Source organism: Tupaia chinensis, unplaced genomic scaffold (assembly GCF_000334495.1).
Source record: "Tupaia chinensis unplaced genomic scaffold, TupChi_1.0 Scaffold000341_1, whole genome shotgun sequence".
In the NCBI taxonomy this organism is placed as follows: domain Eukaryota; kingdom Metazoa; phylum Chordata; class Mammalia; order Scandentia; family Tupaiidae; genus Tupaia; species Tupaia belangeri.
In genome coordinates, this window is record NW_006159835.1 from 3354427 (window position 1) to 3374658 (window position 20232).

General features: G+C 39.2%; 1 protein-coding gene across 2 annotated transcripts in view; it reads left to right on the plus strand.

Annotated features, from left to right (window-relative positions):
* The window catches only part of XPO1 (exportin 1), a 56192-nt gene that overhangs the window by 15639 nt on the left and 20321 nt on the right, over positions 1 to 20232 (plus strand). For both annotated transcript variants that reach the window (XM_014589219.2, XM_027773339.1), the window contains 5 exons: positions 15775 to 15836; positions 16054 to 16098; positions 17436 to 17617; positions 18603 to 18651; positions 18728 to 18847. In XM_014589219.2, the coding sequence (XP_014444705.1) occupies positions 15775 to 15836; positions 16054 to 16098; positions 17436 to 17617; positions 18603 to 18651; positions 18728 to 18847 (458 nt within the window). The remainder of the gene's footprint in view (positions 1 to 15774; positions 15837 to 16053; positions 16099 to 17435; positions 17618 to 18602; positions 18652 to 18727; positions 18848 to 20232) is intronic.

Genomic DNA, 20232 nt, shown 5'->3' on the forward strand with positions numbered 1-20232 from the left:
CTACCACTTCTCTCTCATTAAAATACATATATATGTTCAGAATCTTATTATTCCTGGCATTTTTTTCCTTACAATTGAGTATTTGGGGGAGACAGAGTTGTGTTGAATCTTGGTTAGTTTATTTTGCTCTAATGGATATACCGCTTTCATCATGTGACAAACCAAGTACTTTTAATGTAGGGAAGTGGGAGAAACAGGTCTTTTGGGTAAGGAAGACACAAGACTCCTCAAATCTGTTAACAGTGAATATGTAGATTAAAATATGACTGGGCCAGCCCTGTGGCATAGTGGTTAAGGGAGCTGGATCTCATGTGGCTGACCATGATTGGAATCCCAACCCCAGCAGCTTGAAGACCACATTGGTTGCGGTGTATATATAGCTAAAATCCCAACAGGGATAGAGAAATGGAGGAGAAGGAATTGTAGTGTGACCATGCCCCATTGGAGGGTGCTTTCTTGTCTGTCGTCTCTTTCTCTGTTTCTCTGGTGAGCCCTCCAAAAAGTTTTTAAAACGTGTATCAGTTTACAGTTAATCTGAAACATGTCTGCAGTGAACTGATTGGGATATGTGTTCTTAAATATTGTCCACCAGACAATAACTGATAGGAAATAGGTTATGTTTCACATGGAACAATTTATAAGTTTATTAGGACAAAAAAAGAAAAAAAAACAAAAACAGCAATTGGGGACCATCAGGTGGCATGGTGGCTAAGGTGCTGGACACTCCCACATGACTATCCATGGTTCGAGTCCCAAACCTGGCAGCTTGCTTTCTCAAACTTTCCCTCTCACTCACTCTTTTCTCTCTTTCTGGCAAATTAAAATGAATGAATAAATAAAATTAGATAAATAATTCTTTTATTAAAAAAAACACCAACTAAAAAGTAAAACACACAAGACTTTACCAGTTCTGGGACTGAGGAGTTTATTTCTAAAGTAAAGAGATAGCTGCAAAAGAAATAGTGATATTCCTTGTATTAACATTTCATTCTTGGGAACCAGCAATTAGCGTAATGGCTATGTCGCTGGATTCCCACATAGTCGTCCACGGTTCGCGTCCCGAACCCGGTGGCTTAAAACTCGCACCAGGTGCATGTGCGTACGTGCCCAAGATCCCCAGAGGAGAATGGAGGAGAAGGGATTGTGGCGTGACCATCCCCCCTGGGGGGGCGATTTCTCGCTTTCCGTCTGTCTGTCTCTCTATGTCTGTCTGGCGAGTGTATGCGCCCTATAGCAAAAACCTCTCAAAAGAAAAATTTCACTCTTTATACCATCTTGGGGAAAGTAGTCATAGTTCAAGTTGAGGTAAGGTTAATGTCTTGGAATCTTTGATGCAGTTACTTCAGAGTGTCTCACACTGCCTTTTTTTCTCTTAAAGTTAGTTTATTTCTTTCAAGAATGATGCATCTTTGCTCCACGATCTGCTTTTCCCCAGCCCTTCAGCTAGTCAGGATCTTGGGACCACTGGCCTTGTGTATTCAGATTAATCTCAAAATCCAAATCCCGGCCATGTGACCTTCAGGGCTGCACATCATTACGCCACTGCCTGTGCCACAGAGGCTGTGTCATGTACTGCTTTTTTCTTTAAATGGCACTTGGCTTATGTCTGAAAAATATAAATGGAGGTTTGGACTTTTTTTAAAGAAAAAGAAAAGATTTTTGCTTTAGGGCGCATGCACTTGCCAAAGAGACAGAAAGATAGAAAGCAGTGTAAACATTATGCCATCTGCTGATCCTTGGAAAACTGGATTTAATGAGGGAGAGGGTATATGTTACTTCTGGTGTCATTTTCTTTTTCTTTTGTAAAAGAATTACTTAATTTTATCTGTTGTTATTATTTATTATTTAATTTGATCAGAGAGAGAAAGGTAAAGATAGGAGTTTAAAATATTTCTTTTGTGGGACCAGCAGATGGAGTAATGGTTACATCGTTGGACTCCCACATAGTCAACCATGGTTCAAATTCCAGACCTGGTGGCTTAAAACTCATGCCAGGTACATGTGCGTGCATCCCCAAAATCCTGAGAGGAGAATGGATATGAGAAGAAATTGCAGTGTGACCATCTTCCATGGGGGAGGAAAGGGGTAATTTCTGACTTTCTGTCTCTTTCTGGCAAGCGCATGCACCCTATAGTAAAAATCTCTCTTAGAACATGTTGTTCCAGGGCAATGAAGTTATTCTATGCAATATTGTAATAGTGGATATGACACTGTTCACCTGTCACAACTCACAGAAATTTGTAGCACCACAAATGGGCCTTAATGTATGCAAAATTACACATACTCATTTAGGACATTTTATTTAGCATAAAATACAGAATGTAACAAAACAATCTACCAGTAAAAGAAATGTTTGAAACAACCCCCCTGAAGAAAGTGAGAAAAATTGCTGTCCCCAGTAGCTGGATAATCACTTGAGTTAAGATTAAAGGTAAAACAGAATGCACATAAGCACGATGCTCTAGTTGATAAAGACGATTCCTGCAGTGTGTTAATAATTCTGGAGAGGGAGAGGTTTTTTTTGTGTGTTTGTTTGTTTTGTTTGTTTGTTTGTTTTTGGTATAGGGTGCGTGCACTCGCCAGAAAGACAGAGAGACAGAGAGACAGAAAGCGAGAAATCACCCCCCGGGGGGATGGCCACTCCGCAATCCCTTCTCCTCCAGTCTCCTCTCAGGATCTTGGGCACTCACGCACATGCGCCTGGCATGAGTTTAAGCCACCGGGTCCGGATCTCGAATCACTGTCGACTACATGGGAGTCCAGCGACATAGCCATTACGCTAACTGCTGGTGCCATAATTCTGATACTGTTGTGCATACATACTGGAATCGAAGAACTAACAACTAAGTTAATGAATGGCAAATGTGGGCACCCGATGTAGAGCTGACGGAGTAGTGATGTACACAGAAGTCAGCCGAGGGAGGAGGCATGATCCACGTGACAATGGATGAAAGTTGGAGCCCTTAATATCAACACATAGTTAGTATAAGGCAGATATAGGTACTTACATTTCTCAGACTGGTGGGTTGTTTTGTTTCATTCTATATTTTATAGTAAGATTTCCTAAATGAATACAGATAATTTTGCACACATGAAGGCCTGTTCCTGGTGCTATAAATTTCTGTGGGTTTGGACAAACGTGTAGTGTCCTATCCACTATTACTACCACTTCTCTCTCATTAAAATACATATATATGTTCAGAATCTTATTATTCCTGGCATTTTTTTCCTTACAATTGAGTATTTGGGGGAGACAGAGTTGTGTTGAATCTTGGTTAGTTTATTTTGCTCTAATGGATATACCGCTTTCATCATGTGACAAACCAAGTACTTTTAATGTAGGGAAGTGGGAGAAACAGGTCTTTTGGGTAAGGAAGACACAAGACTCCTCAAATCTGTTAACAGTGAATATGTAGATTAAAATATGACTGGGCCCGCCCTGTGGCCTAGTGGGTGGTTAAGGGAGCTGGATCTCATGTGGCTGACCATGATTGGAATCCCAACCCCAGCAGCTTGAAGACCACATTGGTTGCGGTGTATATATAGCTAAAATCCCAACAGGGATAGAGAAATGGAGGAGAAGGAATTGTAGTGTGACCATGCCCCATTGGAGGGTGCTTTCTTGTCTGTCGTCTCTTTCTCTGTTTCTCTGGTGAGCCCTCCAAAAAGTTTTTAAAACGTGTATCAGTTTACAGTTAATCTGAAACATGTCTGCAGTGAACTGATTGGGATATGTGTTCTTAAATATTGTCCACCAGACAATAACTGATAGGAAATAGGTTATGTTTCACATGGAACAATTTATAAGTTTATTAGGACAAAAAAAGAAAAAAAAACAAAAACAGCAATTGGGGACCATCAGGTGGCATGGTGGCTAAGGTGCTGGACACTCCCACATGACTATCCATGGTTCGAGTCCCAAACCTGGCAGCTTGCTTTCTCAAACTTTCCCTCTCACTCACTCTTTTCTCTCTTTCTGGCAAATTAAAATGAATGAATAAATAAAATTAGATAAATAATTCTTTTATTAAAAAAAACACCAACTAAAAAGTAAAACACACAAGACTTTACCAGTTCTGGGACTGAGGAGTTTATTTCTAAAGTAAAGAGATAGCTGCAAAAGAAATAGTGATATTCCTTGTATTAACATTTCATTCTTGGGAACCAGCAATTAGCGTAATGGCTATGTCGCTGGATTCCCACATAGTCGTCCACGGTTCGCGTCCCGAACCCGGTGGCTTAAAACTCGCACCAGGTGCATGTGCGTACGTGCCCAAGATCCCCAGAGGAGAATGGAGGAGAAGGGATTGTGGCGTGACCATCCCCCCTGGGGGGGCGATTTCTCGCTTTCCGTCTGTCTGTCTCTCTATGTCTGTCTGGCGAGTGTATGCGCCCTATAGCAAAAACCTCTCAAAAGAAAAATTTCACTCTTTATACCATCTTGGGGAAAGTAGTCATAGTTCAAGTTGAGGTAAGGTTAATGTCTTGGAATCTTTGATGCAGTTACTTCAGAGTGTCTCACACTGCCTTTTTTTCTCTTAAAGTTAGTTTATTTCTTTCAAGAATGATGCATCTTTGCTCCACGATCTGCTTTTCCCCAGCCCTTCAGCTAGTCAGGATCTTGGGACCACTGGCCTTGTGTATTCAGATTAATCTCAAAATCCAAATCCCGGCCATGTGACCTTCAGGGCTGCACATCATTACGCCACTGCCTGTGCCACAGAGGCTGTGTCATGTACTGCTTTTTTCTTTAAATGGCACTTGGCTTATGTCTGAAAAATATAAATGGAGGTTTGGACTTTTTTTAAAGAAAAAGAAAAGATTTTTGCTTTAGGGCGCATGCACTTGCCAAAGAGACAGAAAGATAGAAAGCAGTGTAAACATTATGCCATCTGCTGATCCTTGGAAAACTGGATTTAATGAGGGAGAGGGTATATGTTACTTCTGGTGTCATTTTCTTTTTCTTTTGTAAAAGAATTACTTAATTTTATCTGTTGTTATTATTTATTATTTAATTTGATCAGAGAGAGAAAGGGAAAGTGAGAAAGCAGGCTGCCAAGTTCAGGATTTGAACCACAATTGGCCATGTGGGAGTTCAGTCCTTTAACTGTCATGCCACCTGCCAGCCCAGCATTTTCTTTTAAAATGTCTCCCCAGTTTTATTTTTCCATCTTTAAGGTGCTGTCTTGGGACCAGCAGTTAGCATAATGGCTATGTCGATGGACTCCCACATACCGTGGTTCAAGTCTTGGAAGGTGGCTTAAACTCACACCGGGCATGTGTGCGTGCGTGCCCAAGATCCCGAGAGAAGAAGGGATTGCGGTGTGGCCATCCCCCCTGGGGGGTGATTTCTCACTTTCCGTCTCTGTCTGTCTCTGGTGAGCGCACGCGCTATACAGCAAAAACCTCTCAAAAAAAAAAAAAAAAAAGAAAAAGATGCTGTCTTTCATCCAGTTCACTTAATATGAATGTTGGTCTTTTTCTTTTGTTTTCCAGTGGGTGCTCCCAGCAAGAGAAAGCACCCCCAATAAGGTGTGGTCAAATTGCAGTCCTTTCCACATTTCTCTATCCTGCCAGTATTTTCAGCACATAGGCATACACACTTTGCATGTTCTTCAACTGTGAGGTTGGCCATGTGGGAACTGGCTCTCCTAATCTAGGCTGTGGGACTGTTACCTTCTTTATGGTCAGATAGTTACCTGGATTTACTCAACTACTGTGACTTAAACTGTGACATCTTTTTAACACATTTAGAAGTAAATGAAATTAATTGTTTTTTTTAAGAGAGATTTTGCTATAGGGTGTATACACTTGCTGAAGACACAGACAAAAAGAGAAACCACCCCCTACCCCGGGAGTGGGGGGTGGGGGGGATATGGCCATGCCGCAATCCCTCCTACTCTATTCTACTCTCCGCTCAGGATTTTGGACATGCATACACACACACACACACACACACACACACACACACACACACACGGCTTGAGTTTCAAGCATCAGGTCCGTGGTTCGATTAACAGTTGGCCATGTGAGAGTCCAGTGATGTAACCACTAAGCCATCTGCTGGTCCAAAAACTGTTGATCATATTTTCTATTTATTTATCTTTATTTATTTAGTTTTTTAGAATTATTTAACTTTATTTCTTTTAATTCGACCAGAGAGGTACAGAAAGAGAAAGAGAAAGCAAGCTATCAGGTCTAGGACTTTGAACCATGGTTGGCCTTGTAGCCCCTATTTATTTATCTGTTTTTTTGTTTTGTTTTTGTTTTTTTTGAGAGGTTTTTGCTATTGGGCACGTGCGCTTGCCAGAAAGACAGAGACAGAGATACAGAAAGTGAAAAATCATTCCCTAGGGGGGATGGCCATGCCACAATTCCTTCTCCTCCATTCTTCTCTCGGGATCCTGGGCATGCACACACCTGTGCCCGGTGTGAGTTTAACCACTGGGTCTGGTACTTGAACCATGGTTGACTACATGAGAGTCCAGTGACATAGCCATTATGTCGACTGTTGGTCCCTATTTACTTATCTTTTAATTAGTAGAGGACACATGTGCCACCAGAGACCAAGAGAAGCACGCCTGTATAATACCAATTACACCATGATCTCTTCTTCATTTTTCCATCTTGTTGGAATCTAGGGGACTCATGCACTGGTGTCTGGTGTTTTTTAAGGTACCAGTGCCAGAATTTGAACCCAGTTGACCATGTGAAATCCAGCTCCCTTAAACTACTAGGCTACAGGGCTGGCCCAGAACTCTTGAGTTGTAAAGATACTAATGAATCCAGGATAGAGCAGTTTACAGCAGGAGTATGGGGATGTAGACTTACTTGGCTCCTGTGCCTACCCAAAATCCCTTAAGGAGAAGGGATTGTGCTATTGTCATTCCCCTAGGGGTTGATTTCTCACGTACCCACCTCTTATTTCTTTATAGTCAGCACACACTCCTATAAGCAGAAAATACTTGCAAAACCTATATTTGATGATATACTCTAGTATAGAATACAAATGAATGGACACTTAGAACTTAGTATGGGGCAGGCAGGTGGCATGGTGGTTAAAGATGGGTGGATTCCACATATCTAACTGCAGTTCAAGACTCGTACCTGGCGACTTAAGCCATCTAGTGCTTTTGTGTGTGGGTGTGCTTGCCCAAAAATCCTAAGAGAAGGGGCTGGCAGGTGACGAGGTAGGGTATTGGACTCCCATAGGGTGGATCATGGTTTGTGTCCCGCACCCAGTGGCTTGCTTTCACATTTTCCCTCTCTCTGGTCAAATTAAAGAATAATAATAAATAAAATTTTAAAAACTTTTTTAAAAATCCCATGAGATGGCACCAGCAAATGGCATAAATGGCTACATCTCTGGAATCCCACATAGTCGACCATGGTTCAAGTCTCAGATCTGGTGGATTAAAACTCAAGCTGGGCACATGTGTGTGTTTGTGTGCCCAAAATTCTGAGAAGAGATTGGCGTGGCCATCCCCCTGGGGGGGTGATTTTTTGCTTTCCATCTCTTTCTTTCTGCTTCTCTGGCGAATGCACGCGTTCTATGGCAAAAATCTCTTAAAAAGAAATTCCAAGAGAAGAAAGAATTTAAGCAGCCCAATTAAAGAATGACTGAAATGGGGCCAGCAGTTGATGGGGTGTTTTAAGACACTAGATCTCACATGGTTGGCTCGACTGTTTCAATCCCAGATTCAATGACTTGAAAAACACCCCAGGTGCACGTGTATGCTTGCCCAAAATCCTGAGAGGGGAAGGGATTGGGGCATGCCATCACTCTTGGGATAATTTGTCTCTATTTGTCTCTGTCTCTGGCAAGGGCACATGTCATAATGCCAAAAAGAAAAAAGTCAAAATATTTGAATAGACACTTCACTGAAGCAAGAACATATAGGGGGGGAACCAGCAGTTAGCGTAATGGCTATGTCGCTGGACTCCCACGTAGTCGACTGTGGTTCACGTCTTGGACCCGGTGGCTTAAAACTCACGCCAGGCGCGTGTACGTGTGTGCCCAAGATCCCGAGAGGAGAAGGGATTGCGGCATGACCATCCTCCCTGGGGGGTGATTTCTCACTTTCTGTCTCTATGTCTCTCTCTGTCTGGCGAGTGCACACGCCCTATAGCGAAGAAAACCTCTCCCCATGCAGCTGACCACGGTTCTAGTCCTGGACCCCGTGGCTTAAACTCACGCTGTACACGTGTGCGCCCAAGATCCCAAGAGGAGAAGAATGGAGGAGAAGGAATTGCGGTGTGGACATCCCCCTGGGGGGGTGATTTCTCGCTGTCTGTCTCTCTGTCTTTCTGGCGAGCACAAGTGCCCTATAGCAAAAATCTCCCAATAAAAAAAGAAAGAACACATAGGAATGATATGAAAGGATAAACAACAGCATTGGAAATTAATACTAAAATGATATACCACAATATATGCCCTATACTGTCTGGAATTGAAAACACTGACCTGGGACCAGCAGTTGGCGTAATGGCATAATGGCTATGTCGCTGGATTCCCATGTGGTTGACTGTGGTTCGAGTCCCAGATCCGGTGGCTTAAACTCATATCGGGCATATGTGCATGAGTGAGTGCCCAAGATCCCAAGAAGACAAGGGAGGAGTAGGGATTGCAGCGTGGCCGTCCCCCTGAGGGGTGATTCCTCACTTTCTGTCTCTCTCTCTTTCTGGTGAGCGCACACGCCCTATAGCAAAAACCTCTCCAAAAAAAAAAAAGACAAAAAACACTGTCCCTGCCAAGTGTGTGCCAGGATGTTCAAGCGCACTCACATACTGCTGCTCTAGTTAGGCAGGGGCAGTGGTAAGGCAACTGTACCCACATGGGAAAGGTCCTAGGTTTGTATCCTTGAGCCTCCCTGAGTACACTGGCTGTGAGATTTCCTGTGGTTCATGACACCTGAGACTGGCCTGTATTGCAGCATGAGGACTTCATTGGTCGGGGGTTCCTATCTCTGTTTCATTAAAGAAAGAAATACACTTAAAACGAAAAGAGGCTTTACACTCTGCTGTTGTGAATTTAATATGATACATAGAATTTACACAGTTGGGCAGTTTAACATACACCTACCACATGATCCAACCATTCCACTCTTACCAGTGAGTGACAACAAGCACACGGAGGGTAGAGGCTGTGGAACGTAATCACGGAGAAGCAGGTATCAGTTAAAGTGGTGGGTTCCTGGCTGTATGTACAAGTCACAGCTTACCAGGTTGTATACTAAATAACACAATATATTGTCAGTTATGTCGCAGTAAAGCCAGAAATAGGCAAATGAAAAACAGTTCTAAATGGTTGGCTCCATTGTGCAATATGTGTAAGGGATCAGCTCCCATATGATATACTAAGGTTTAAATCCTAGCCCCCATGGCTTGAACATGTGTTTTTAAAGTCCTGAAGGGATGGAGAAATTGAGGGAAGGGTATTGTGTGTCCAGCTCCAGTTGGGAGTATTTTTTCTTTCTCCTCCTCTCCTTGTCTGTTTCTTACAAGCACACATTGGCAGTAAAAAAAAATTTAAAAGGCCAACATTGATTAACATGGCATCCAACTAGCAATAGGAGACAAGAGCCACCTTTGGAAAAACTTTTTTTTTGGCAGAAATTTTTTGTTATAGGGTATGTGCAACTCGCCAGAGAGAGAAAGTGAGAAATCACTCCGCGTCCCTTATCCCCCCATGGCCACATTGCATTCGCTTCTCCATTCTCCTTTTAGGATTTTGGGAATGCCTGTGAGTTTCAAGACTCTGGGTTCAGGACTCAAACTGCAGTTGGCCATGTGGGAGTATGACACCTTAACCACTACGCTATCTGCTGGCCCTGGAAAGACCTGTAAGAGGGATGGGTTTTAAGTACATTTACTTGGTCCAGCAAGTGGTGAGTGGTAGTTAAGATGTTGGATCCCACATGGCCAACTCCACAGTTCTAGTCTGGGACCTGACCTGAAAAATAAGCCGGTTGTGTGTGTACATGTGCCCAAATAGAGAAAGGATTGCAGTGTGGTGATTTCTCAACGTTACCTATCTCTCTTGTCTCAGGTGAGTGCATGCACCCTATGGCCCCCCCAAGGAAAAAAAAGTCCCCCTCTCTCTCTATATACAGATAGATATACTTCTTTTGTCATTTATTGAAATAGTTTGATTGTTGATAAAGCTATTTGTTGAAAAATATATGTAATAATATATATCATGTTAACTTTTTTCAAGTATATGGATTTTCTTCATATTCAGAGTTGTGCTTCCATCATCACTTTTACTTTAGAAATTTTTTCCTCAGCCCTAATTGAAACTATGCACCCATTAAACAGTATATCCCATTTCCCTGTTGCTGACATTACCTATTCTAGATACCTCATCTTTAGTGGAACCATACAATTTTTATCCTTATGTCTGACTTACTTCACTTAGCATTAGTTTTCAGGGTGCACGCATGTTAACAGCATGTACCAGAATTTCATTCCTTTTTAAAGGCTGAACAGTATGTAGTTGTACATACATAACACCTTTTGTTTATCTATCTTTTGACTGACATTTGGGTGCTTACAGTGAATAAACTTCAGTAAAGCTGTTTTTGTTGCTATAAAATACTTCAGTAATTTTTAATTACTGTATGTCCTTTAGAGTTCTTTTTCTATATCTATTTGAAGGCATAGACTCATTTAAGATTAATTCGTTTGAATACAACTATTTCTCTTAAAATTACTGAATATCGTTGCATAAATTATAGTTTGATTTTAGCCTTTTTAGGGGAAGACCCTAAGATTTAGGGAACCCCTGCTTTGAAATTGTCTTTAGCTGTTTGTTTTCCATTTGGCTGGTTGTTCTCCCAGCTCTCTAATCAGGTGAATAAGAGGAACACTATTCTGTATTTTCTTTGGGCATGTTAAATAAAAACAACTAAGTATTTCTTAGTGAACATCTTCCAGAAGATCAGTCTGTAAGGTTAATAGACCTTTGTATCATTTTACTTATAGAGGGCATAAATGGAGGAATGTACAAAATGTAAATTTTGTAGGTAATAGTGTAAATGTTTAAAATGAAATTAATAGCCTTCTTGAAGTATTTCACAGTGATTGGGGCTGCATGGTACTCTCTTGTTTCTCTTGTTTGTAGTTTATCCGCTTTCTGTGGAATTTGAAAGTTAGCTGCTGTGATGGGGAGGATGTGCAAGTTTTTATCTCATATTTTAACAGTTTATCTGGGAGTGCATTTTTCTTTTAATAGAGGTAGTCCAGGTTTTGGTTGAAAACTTAATGAAAATTTGTTACTGAACTGTATAAGATACTAATGTGCAACTTAATGGCTTAAATTTTGGAAGTAGGGCTTTTGCTTCCTTGGGAATATGGCAACCTCAGGATGTTACAGTATTTATCTATTCATTACCAGAATTTTAAATGTTTTTTAGTGAATTCATATAAAGATTCGGTTTACTAATGTATGTTTTTTGTTTTGTTTTGTTTTGGAGAGGTTTTTTTGCTATAGGGTGCGTGTGCTCGCTAGAAAGACAGAGAGACAGAGAGACAGAAAGCGAGTTATCACCCCCCCAGAGGGGATGTCCACGCCGCAATCCCTTCTCCATTCTCCTCTTGGGATCTTGGACATGCACACACACGTTCCCGGCGTGAGTTTAAGCCACAGGGTCCGTGACTCGAACCTTGGTTGACTACCTGGGAGTCCAGTGACATAGCCATTACACCAACTGCTGGTCGCTACTAATGTGTTTTTTTACCCTATCATTAAATATCTAATAATTTGTAAGACGTTCCTGAGGGATAAGATTATAACTACTGGGACCATCAGTTAGCATAATGGCTAAGTCGTTTGTCTCCCATGTAGTTGACCACATTTCGAGTCCCAGACTCAGTGACTTAAACTCATGCTGCACGTGTGTGTGCATGCCCAAGATCCTGAGAGGAAAAGGGATTGTGGCATGGCCATCCCCCCTGGGGGGTGATTTCTCGCTTTCTGTCTCTCTGACTTTCTGGCCAGGGCATGCGCCCTATAGCAAAAATCTCTCCTAAATAAATAAATAAATAAATGAGATCATTACTACTGGGGAACCAGCAGGTTGTGTGGTGGTTAAGTAGCTGGACACTCCCACATGGCCAGTCACGATTCCAGTTCTGGACCTGGTGGCTTGCTTTCTCACTTTCCTTCTTTCTCTCTCTCTCTTTCTCTGGTCAAATTAAAATAAAATGAGTGAATATAATGAATGAATGCTATAGGGCATATGTGCTTAGTAGAGTGAGAAAAAGCAAGCCACCAAGTCTGGGACTTAAACTACTGTTGGCCGTGAGAGTCCAGTGCCTTAGCCACCGTGCCACCTACTGGCCCCAGAATTATTTTTAATAGCTCGAATGGATATTAAAGACACATGGAAAGTAGTTTTTTCGTAAAGTGTTATTGTGAGAGTGAGATTGTTGCATCTATTACCCTAAGTAATTGGCAACTTTTTTTTTTTGGGGGGGGGAGAGGTTTTTGCTATAGGGCGTGTGCGCCCACCAGAATGGTAGAGAGAGAAAGTAAGAAGTCACCCTCCTGGGTGGGGGTGGCCTCGCTGCAATCCCTTCTTCTCCATTCTCCTCTCGGGATCTTGGGCACGCACGCACACATACACCCAGCGTAAGTTTAAGCCACCAGGTCCAGGACTCGAACTGCAGTCAACTACATGGGAGTCTAGCAACATAGCCAATATGCCAACTGCTTGACAAAATTTAGTGTTCATTTTAAAATAAAAATAACTCCCTGGGAACCAACAGTTAGCGTAATGGCTATGTCACTGGACTCCCACGTAGTCGACCGCGGTTCGCGTCCCAGACCTGGTGGCTTAAAACTAATGCTGGGCCCGTGTGCGTGCGTGCCCAAGATCCCGAGAGGAGAATGGAGGAGAAGGGATTGCGGCGTGACCATCCCCCCTGGGGGGGTGATTTCTCGCTTTCTGTCTCTATGTCTCTCTCTCTCTGTCTGGCGAGCGCACGTGCCCTATAGCAAAAACCTCTCCAAAAAAAAATAAATAACTCCCTGACTTTTTGTTTCGTTTTTGAGAACATTTTAAAAACTAGATCTGACCTTTTAAAGTCTACAAATATCTTTTACTTTTGAATCGTTTTGGACTTAACCACAAAATTTCATAAAAGTATAGAATAAGATTTTCTTGCACCCTTCAGTTTATCTTACAAACCACTTTATATTACCAGAGTATATAGTTATCGAAATTAAAAAGGTAACTACTATTAACTGGGCTACAGACTTTACTCAGTTTTACTGGTTTCTTCCTACTATCTTTTTTTTCTTGTTCTACATTACATTTAGTTGTGTTTTACTAGTCTGCTATTCTGTGACAGTTTTTTGACACATTTGATGAATTCTGCTTTGTTACTTTATGGAATGTGTCTCCTTTTGGGTCTGTTCTTAAGATGAATTTCTACATTTTTGGGGGTAGGAATACCACAGAAGTGATACTGTGTCCTCCTCAGCCCAGCATACCAGGGACAAAACAGCAATACATTTAATTGCTCATTTATTTATTTTTAAACAATTATTTAATTATTTTGAGAGAAGGAGGGGAAGTGGGAAAGCATTAACCACCGCTTCTACTACCAGCCTTGCTCATTTTTTAACCTTTTGTTAACTGGTTATGTCTATTGGTGTCTAATGGTTTTCAACTTACAAAATTAGCACTTTTCCCCTTTTTAATTTATATGTATTTGGGAAGATAATTTGGGATTATGAAGAAAAGGCTTTTTTTTTTTTTAATTTGAATCTTTGCCCTTTGTTTTTGGTGTGGAGTAGCCACATGTGCCTGGCATGTTTTCTAAGCTACTAGGGCTCGTTTGAGAGAGACCGTGAGAAATCACCCTCCTCCTGGGAATGGCCACACCATAATCCCTTGTTCTTCATTCTCTAGGGATTTAGGGCACACATGCACCTGGCATGTTTTTCAAGCCATTGGGTCTGGGACTCTTTAAAGACAGAGTTGGCCATGTGGGATCCAGCACACCACTTGCTGGCCCTGTCTTTATTTTTTAAATTTTTTTACCTGGTACATCTCCTCAACAAGAATTATAGTTGTAACCTTTTCTTAGTGTTAACCTATGTTTTTTTAATCCTTGCATTTTTTTTTTTTTTTTTGGAGAGGTTTTTGCTATAGGGCGCATGCGTTCGCCAGACAGAGACAGACAGAGAGACAGAAAGCGAGAAATTACCCCCCAGGGGGGATAGTCACGCCGCAATCCCTTCTCCTCCATTCTCCTCTCGGGATCTTGGGCACGCATGCACACGCGCCCGGTGTGAGTTTTAAGCCACCGGGGTCCGGGACGCGAACCGCGGTTGACTTCGTGGGAGTCCAGCAACATAGCCATTACGCTAACTGCTGGTTCCCAATCCTTGCATTTTTGATTCATAACATTGTATATGTTTTGACACAGAACAGTTAAGAGAATTCTGTACTTTCTAGTTATTTCTTTAAACCTTCTCATAGTGTATGTTGAGCCTACTTACCACTAGATTTTGACATTTGGTAAATAATCAGTTTGTAGGTTTATTGACTATGATACAGTTTTTCCACAATTGGAAAACTATTACCACTATTATTAGAAAGTATTTCCATAATTAAAAATTTATTGTTATTTAGTACATTGAGGGAAATGGATAGTTTCATCGTACCTGATGAAAATGATTTAAGTACCTTTGAAGAAGAACCATAGCTGAAAGAATTAATTATGGTGATTACTGTACTAGTTTTATTGTCACATAGGTATTTTTGTTACTCTCAGGTCTGCTATATTTTCTGCAAGTTCTAATGGGTAAATGTTTTAGCAAATTCTCTGTCAATGAAATTTTGAGAGCCCATTCTAGATTTGTTAGAGGAAGCTTAAAACATAGCTTCACAAGCTGTGATCTGCATTTCTGAAACTCAGAAAGCTCTGAAAACTGAATCTTTCACAACTTAGTTGGCAGACTAAATTGAACAGATGTGAGGGCATTTATAGTCCTTAATTCACATAGTTAAAAAAAATTTAATTTGTTCTATTAGGAATACTTCCTCAGTTCCTTTGGGTGTGTGAATGTAGGTACACACTACTACTATTCTTTTAGAAACCAAACTGCATCACTTTTGATTGCAGTGGTTTGGATAAGGGGACCTATTGAAGTTCAGCAAATTCTGAATAATAGTTTAATATCAAAGGCATGAAGTCTTAAACCTGTTCCAGAAATATATTGTTTAAGGTACCTCTAAGTAATGAATTAGAATTGGAAGTTTTCTTCTAAACCCATTTTTTTCCCCAAATTGTAGGGGTAGTCAGTTTAAAATTATATTTCATTATTAGCTTAATATTACAGTTAAAGTAGGAAATAATGTCTGAGTTTCAATATAAATATTTACATAAACTTTTTACTCAGAAGGTAGTTGATCTATGTGTTTATTGAAATCAATAACATTAATTGGGTTGTTGATATCTTTTGTTTAAAAGTCATAGGTTGATGTACTGGACTATTAGAAAATTTTAAAAATCTTTAAAAATACTTACCAATAATTGTTAAGCCTGTATTAATGACATTAAAATTAAAACTAATTTGAAAGTATGAGTAATGCACTAAGTTCAGTTGGCATTTAAAATGCCAACATTGATGATACCATGGGAGTTCAAGCTGATATTACTGTGACCTCTTATTCCCCATTCATTGGTATCAAAGATTGATTAGCATGCTATAAAAGTGTTCAGTATTTTTTTTCATCCATTATATGCAATTTCTTTTAATAGGAATTAAAAAATACGTTGTTGGCCTCATTATCAAGACATCATCTGACCCAACTTGTGTAGAGGTAAGAGGCTTTTTTAGAGATTGTTTGGAGAGTGCACAATTGTTTAAATATTAAGACTTTGACTAGAACTTATTTTTGTCACCGACATACAAACATGAATATATGCTCATTTGTAGTAGAGGTATAATAATTTGTTTCAGAAGGATTGCCTGACATTATAGCCTTGTTTATTATACCTGTGTTATGCCTCATTTAATCATACCTGTTTTTTCCGTAGAAGGAAAAGGTGTATATCGGGAAATTAAATATGATTCTTGTTCAGGTAAGCTTCAATATAATATAATTCAATGTTTGTATTAAAAGATTTAAATCCTTCAGTTATATGTACTCTCTGAACAGAATGTTCAAACTTTATCAGATAAGTAGGCAAACATCTTATGAAAGTATTAGTAGTAGTATAAAAGTACAAGTTAAACTCTATGATGTAGTGCTTGAAATTGTTTGTTTATTTGCTGTAGTTAGAATCATCAAATAAGCCCTTACTGGCTCATTTGATTGGATTTCAGATTTATCAAATTTGTGTTGGACTTTATGTTTCCTTTCCATGTGATTATCTAATGTCTTTGACATATGCATCTTTCTGATTGATCTCCATACTTAGTCTTTTTTGAAACTTTCTGTGTAGTCTAAACGTGGGTTTTTAATACTTGTACCTGTTTTCAATAGAAGTACGTCACAGATTTTTCCAAGAATATTAGTTGGTTTGGGAGGGTGAATAGGTTTTTCTGTTTAAATCATTTTGGGAAACATTGGGTTTCCCAAAATGTCAGTGCATTTACTAAGTTACATTGTTTTATGCTTTAGGATTGAATACAAAGAAGGAGGGAGTATAGAAGGGTAGTCACCTAACACATTAATAGAGATCTAGAGACTATCTGGGAAATCCCTAGTGTACAGCACAATAGTTTAGACTGGAAAATATAGTATAGTCTATTGAGCTTTTGGTAAAATACATGTCAGTCTTTGGTTGCAGTGCCCCCTTCTAAATTTGTATGTCTGAACACTACCACATATTTCTTCATTTTAATTTTGTTTTGTTTTGTTTTGTTTTTTAAAGATGGCATCTCCCCATTTTGTGATTCTGTTGTCTCAGTCTTCTAGCTATGAGTACAGGCACACACCACTGTGTCAAGGCTTTAGCTAGGACCCATACTAGATCACAGACCTCCCATGTTGTTCTAACCTGGAGAGCACATATAGCATCTTAGCAGTATTTGTCACTGTGGCTGGACCTAGAAGATATCATCCAATGGAAATCTGTCAGCTTAACCTTTTAACGTTGTCTTTTAGAATTACTTACTCATAACTTATCAGGCCATTGTTGATAGGCATATTCATTATAGCCAGATTAAACCATTAAGATAATTGAGAGGAGTTGTTGAGTGTTTAAGGCATAGGATTTTATTTTGAGTTTTCTACCCAGAATGTAGTATAGAGGTAACACATTACATACTTTAATAAAAAGGAAGATAATGAAAACTGGTGATATTTACATTTTAATTTTTCATAATGGATTTTTAATAGGATACATGTCTCTGAAGGTCTCTTTATCTGCCTTTGACAAGTCAAATAAAATGAGCATTTCTTTTCTTATTTTAGATACTGAAACAAGAATGGCCCAAACATTGGCCAACTTTTATCAGCGATATTGTTGGAGCAAGTAGGACCAGTGAAAGTCTGTGTCAGAATAATATGGTGATTCTTAAACTCTTGAGTGAAGAAGTATTTGATTTCTCTAGTGGGCAGATAACCCAAGTGAAAGCTAAGCATTTAAAAGACAGGCAAGTATAATTTTGTTTATCAATAATGTCTTATTTCAGGCAGTTGAGGAACTGAACTACTAATAATGGTTCTTGACTACAAATTAATAAGTTATCCTGCAGTCATATTTATTGAGATAATTTTTATACAGCAGTTATTTAATCGCTAGTTCTAATTATTTGTGTTCAAATATCAACTGAATTCTCCCTATCTCTGTTTCTTATCAGTTCCCCTATAGCTAACACTAGGAACATATAAGGACTCATTCTAGTTTAACCAAAGAGGATACATTATAGGTATACTGGACTATTTCCATTTAGTGATCATCAGGAACACAGAAAATTTAACCTTTGTGTATTCACATCAACTGAAAGAAAGGGTTTATACATTTTCCTATGGTTTGGTTTATGAGCACAGTTTAGGATTTTGGTTTATCTAACGTCATTTCTCTTGTTTTGGAGAGTTCGTTTCCTGTATCTCTATTAAAAGCACTAGCCAACTGTTGTAGTTCGAACAGCTGGATACTACATGCCCAACTGAAAGGTTCTAGTCCTGAACGTGGTGGTTTGAGACACACACTGGTGGTGCTGGGCATGTGTGCATGTATACGTGCCCAAAATCCTCGGGGAGAAATGGAGGAGAGGGTATTGTGGCATGACTATTCTCTGTGAGAAGTACTTTTTGTGTTATGTCTCTGTGGTAGCTGCATGTGCTCTCTGGCAAATTAAAATACAAAACAACACTAGCTTGATTGAAGAGATTAAACGTGTGATAACAGTAAGGAAGAAAAAATCAGGCTCCCCAAAACTAAAATTATAAGTGCAGTTTTAGTAGTCTTTATAGATGAATTTAAAAGAGTGATTTCAGTTTTAATGATTTGTTAGCTTGATGATGTTGGTTTAAATGTTACTGGTGTCTTTAGTGACTAGATTATGAAGTTTTTATTGATGCATAAATAATTGTATGTATTTCTATTGGTAGTTTAAATCTGTTTCTTTTTTTTAGTATGTGCAATGAGTTCTCACAAATTTTTCAACTATGTCAGTTTGTGATGGTAAGTGTTTTTAATTTCATTTTTAAAAGTAATAATTACAGGAAATTAGTTATTTACAGGTATGCTTTTGTTACAGGAAAATTCCCAAAATGCTCCACTTGTACATGCAACTTTGGAAACACTGCTTAGGTTTCTGAACTGGATTCCACTGGGATATATTTTTGAAACCAAGTTAATCAGCACATTAATTTATAAGGTAAAGTGACTACATTCAGTTCTGTTAGTCACTGGATAGCCAAATAATGTTTTCTCACTTGGCATACCATAGCCAACCTTGTTTTCAAGATGAAGCTGCTCTAAAAAACTTTGCCATAGTAAACCACTAGTGGTTATTTGAAATGAGTATTTAAATGTTACGTCACATATACCATTTAATTTTATGAATTCATTTTGAACACTTGTAATGGATTTGATTTGATGTTGCCTTTTAGTTGAGTATGTAAGTCAAGTGATAGCTCTATAAAATGAAGTCTGTGTTTTACCTGTTTTCTTGTTTGTTTGTTTTCTGTAGGGCAAATGTTCTCAATAGGAAGAAAATTAAGCAATCATTTACCCAGGGGTGATGGCCATACTATAATCCCTTCTCCTCCAGTCTCTTTGGAATTTGGGGAATACACATGAGGCTGGTGTGATTTTTCAAGCTACAGGATATGGGACTAAAACCATGTAGTTACCCATGAAGGAATCTGTGTCTTAACCTCCATGCCACCTGTTGGCCCTCAGATGTTTTTCTGATAGTTTTTTATTAATACATTTACATGTTTGAGACCTTATAAAGGAAGTTTATTAATATTTAAATTTTGAAGTGTGTAGTTTGGATTTTAGTGTTTTTTAAAAAATTTATTTATTTACATTCATTCACTATACATCATTATAGCATACAAAATGAGATTTCCCATCCAGAATACACTGTATATTGGCTGAATCAAGCAACATACATGTTACCAGCAAATAATTTTCCATTTCTTATTTCCTGTATACTCTGCCTTTTGTTTTTTTCTTTTTGCCATCCTTGATTCCCTATCCCTCCCCCTCTGCCATGTTCCACCCTCCTCCCACATTGTCTCTGGTATCCATGGTTGCTTTCTATGTCTTTTCCCCCCATTTAATTGATTCGCTAATGAACTTAATTAGTCTAAATATTTCCAATAGCAAGCGCAGCTGATAAGTACATATACATGAACACAAGTCTGACTTTAGCCATAAACCTCAGTGAGTAGAATGAACATACTATAAAGTAGTACCTAGCTGGGGCTATATGGCTTACTGCAGTCATGAAATACACATTTTTAAAAATTTCAATAAAAAACAGTTTTTGTGTTTTTTTTTCCCCTTGAAACTTTTTTTTTTAATTAATTAATTTACATTAATCCCCTAAGGATTGTCATAATATACAAAATGTGGCTTCCCATCTAAAATAAACTGCGTAGTGGCTTAATAATGTATATTATCATCAATAATTTTCCATTTCTAGTTTCATATATATATATTTTTTACCCTATGTCTGACCCTCTGCCCTTTCCCACCCTCTTGTCATACTATCTCTGCTGTCTACAGTTGTCTTCAATTCCTTTTCCCCCC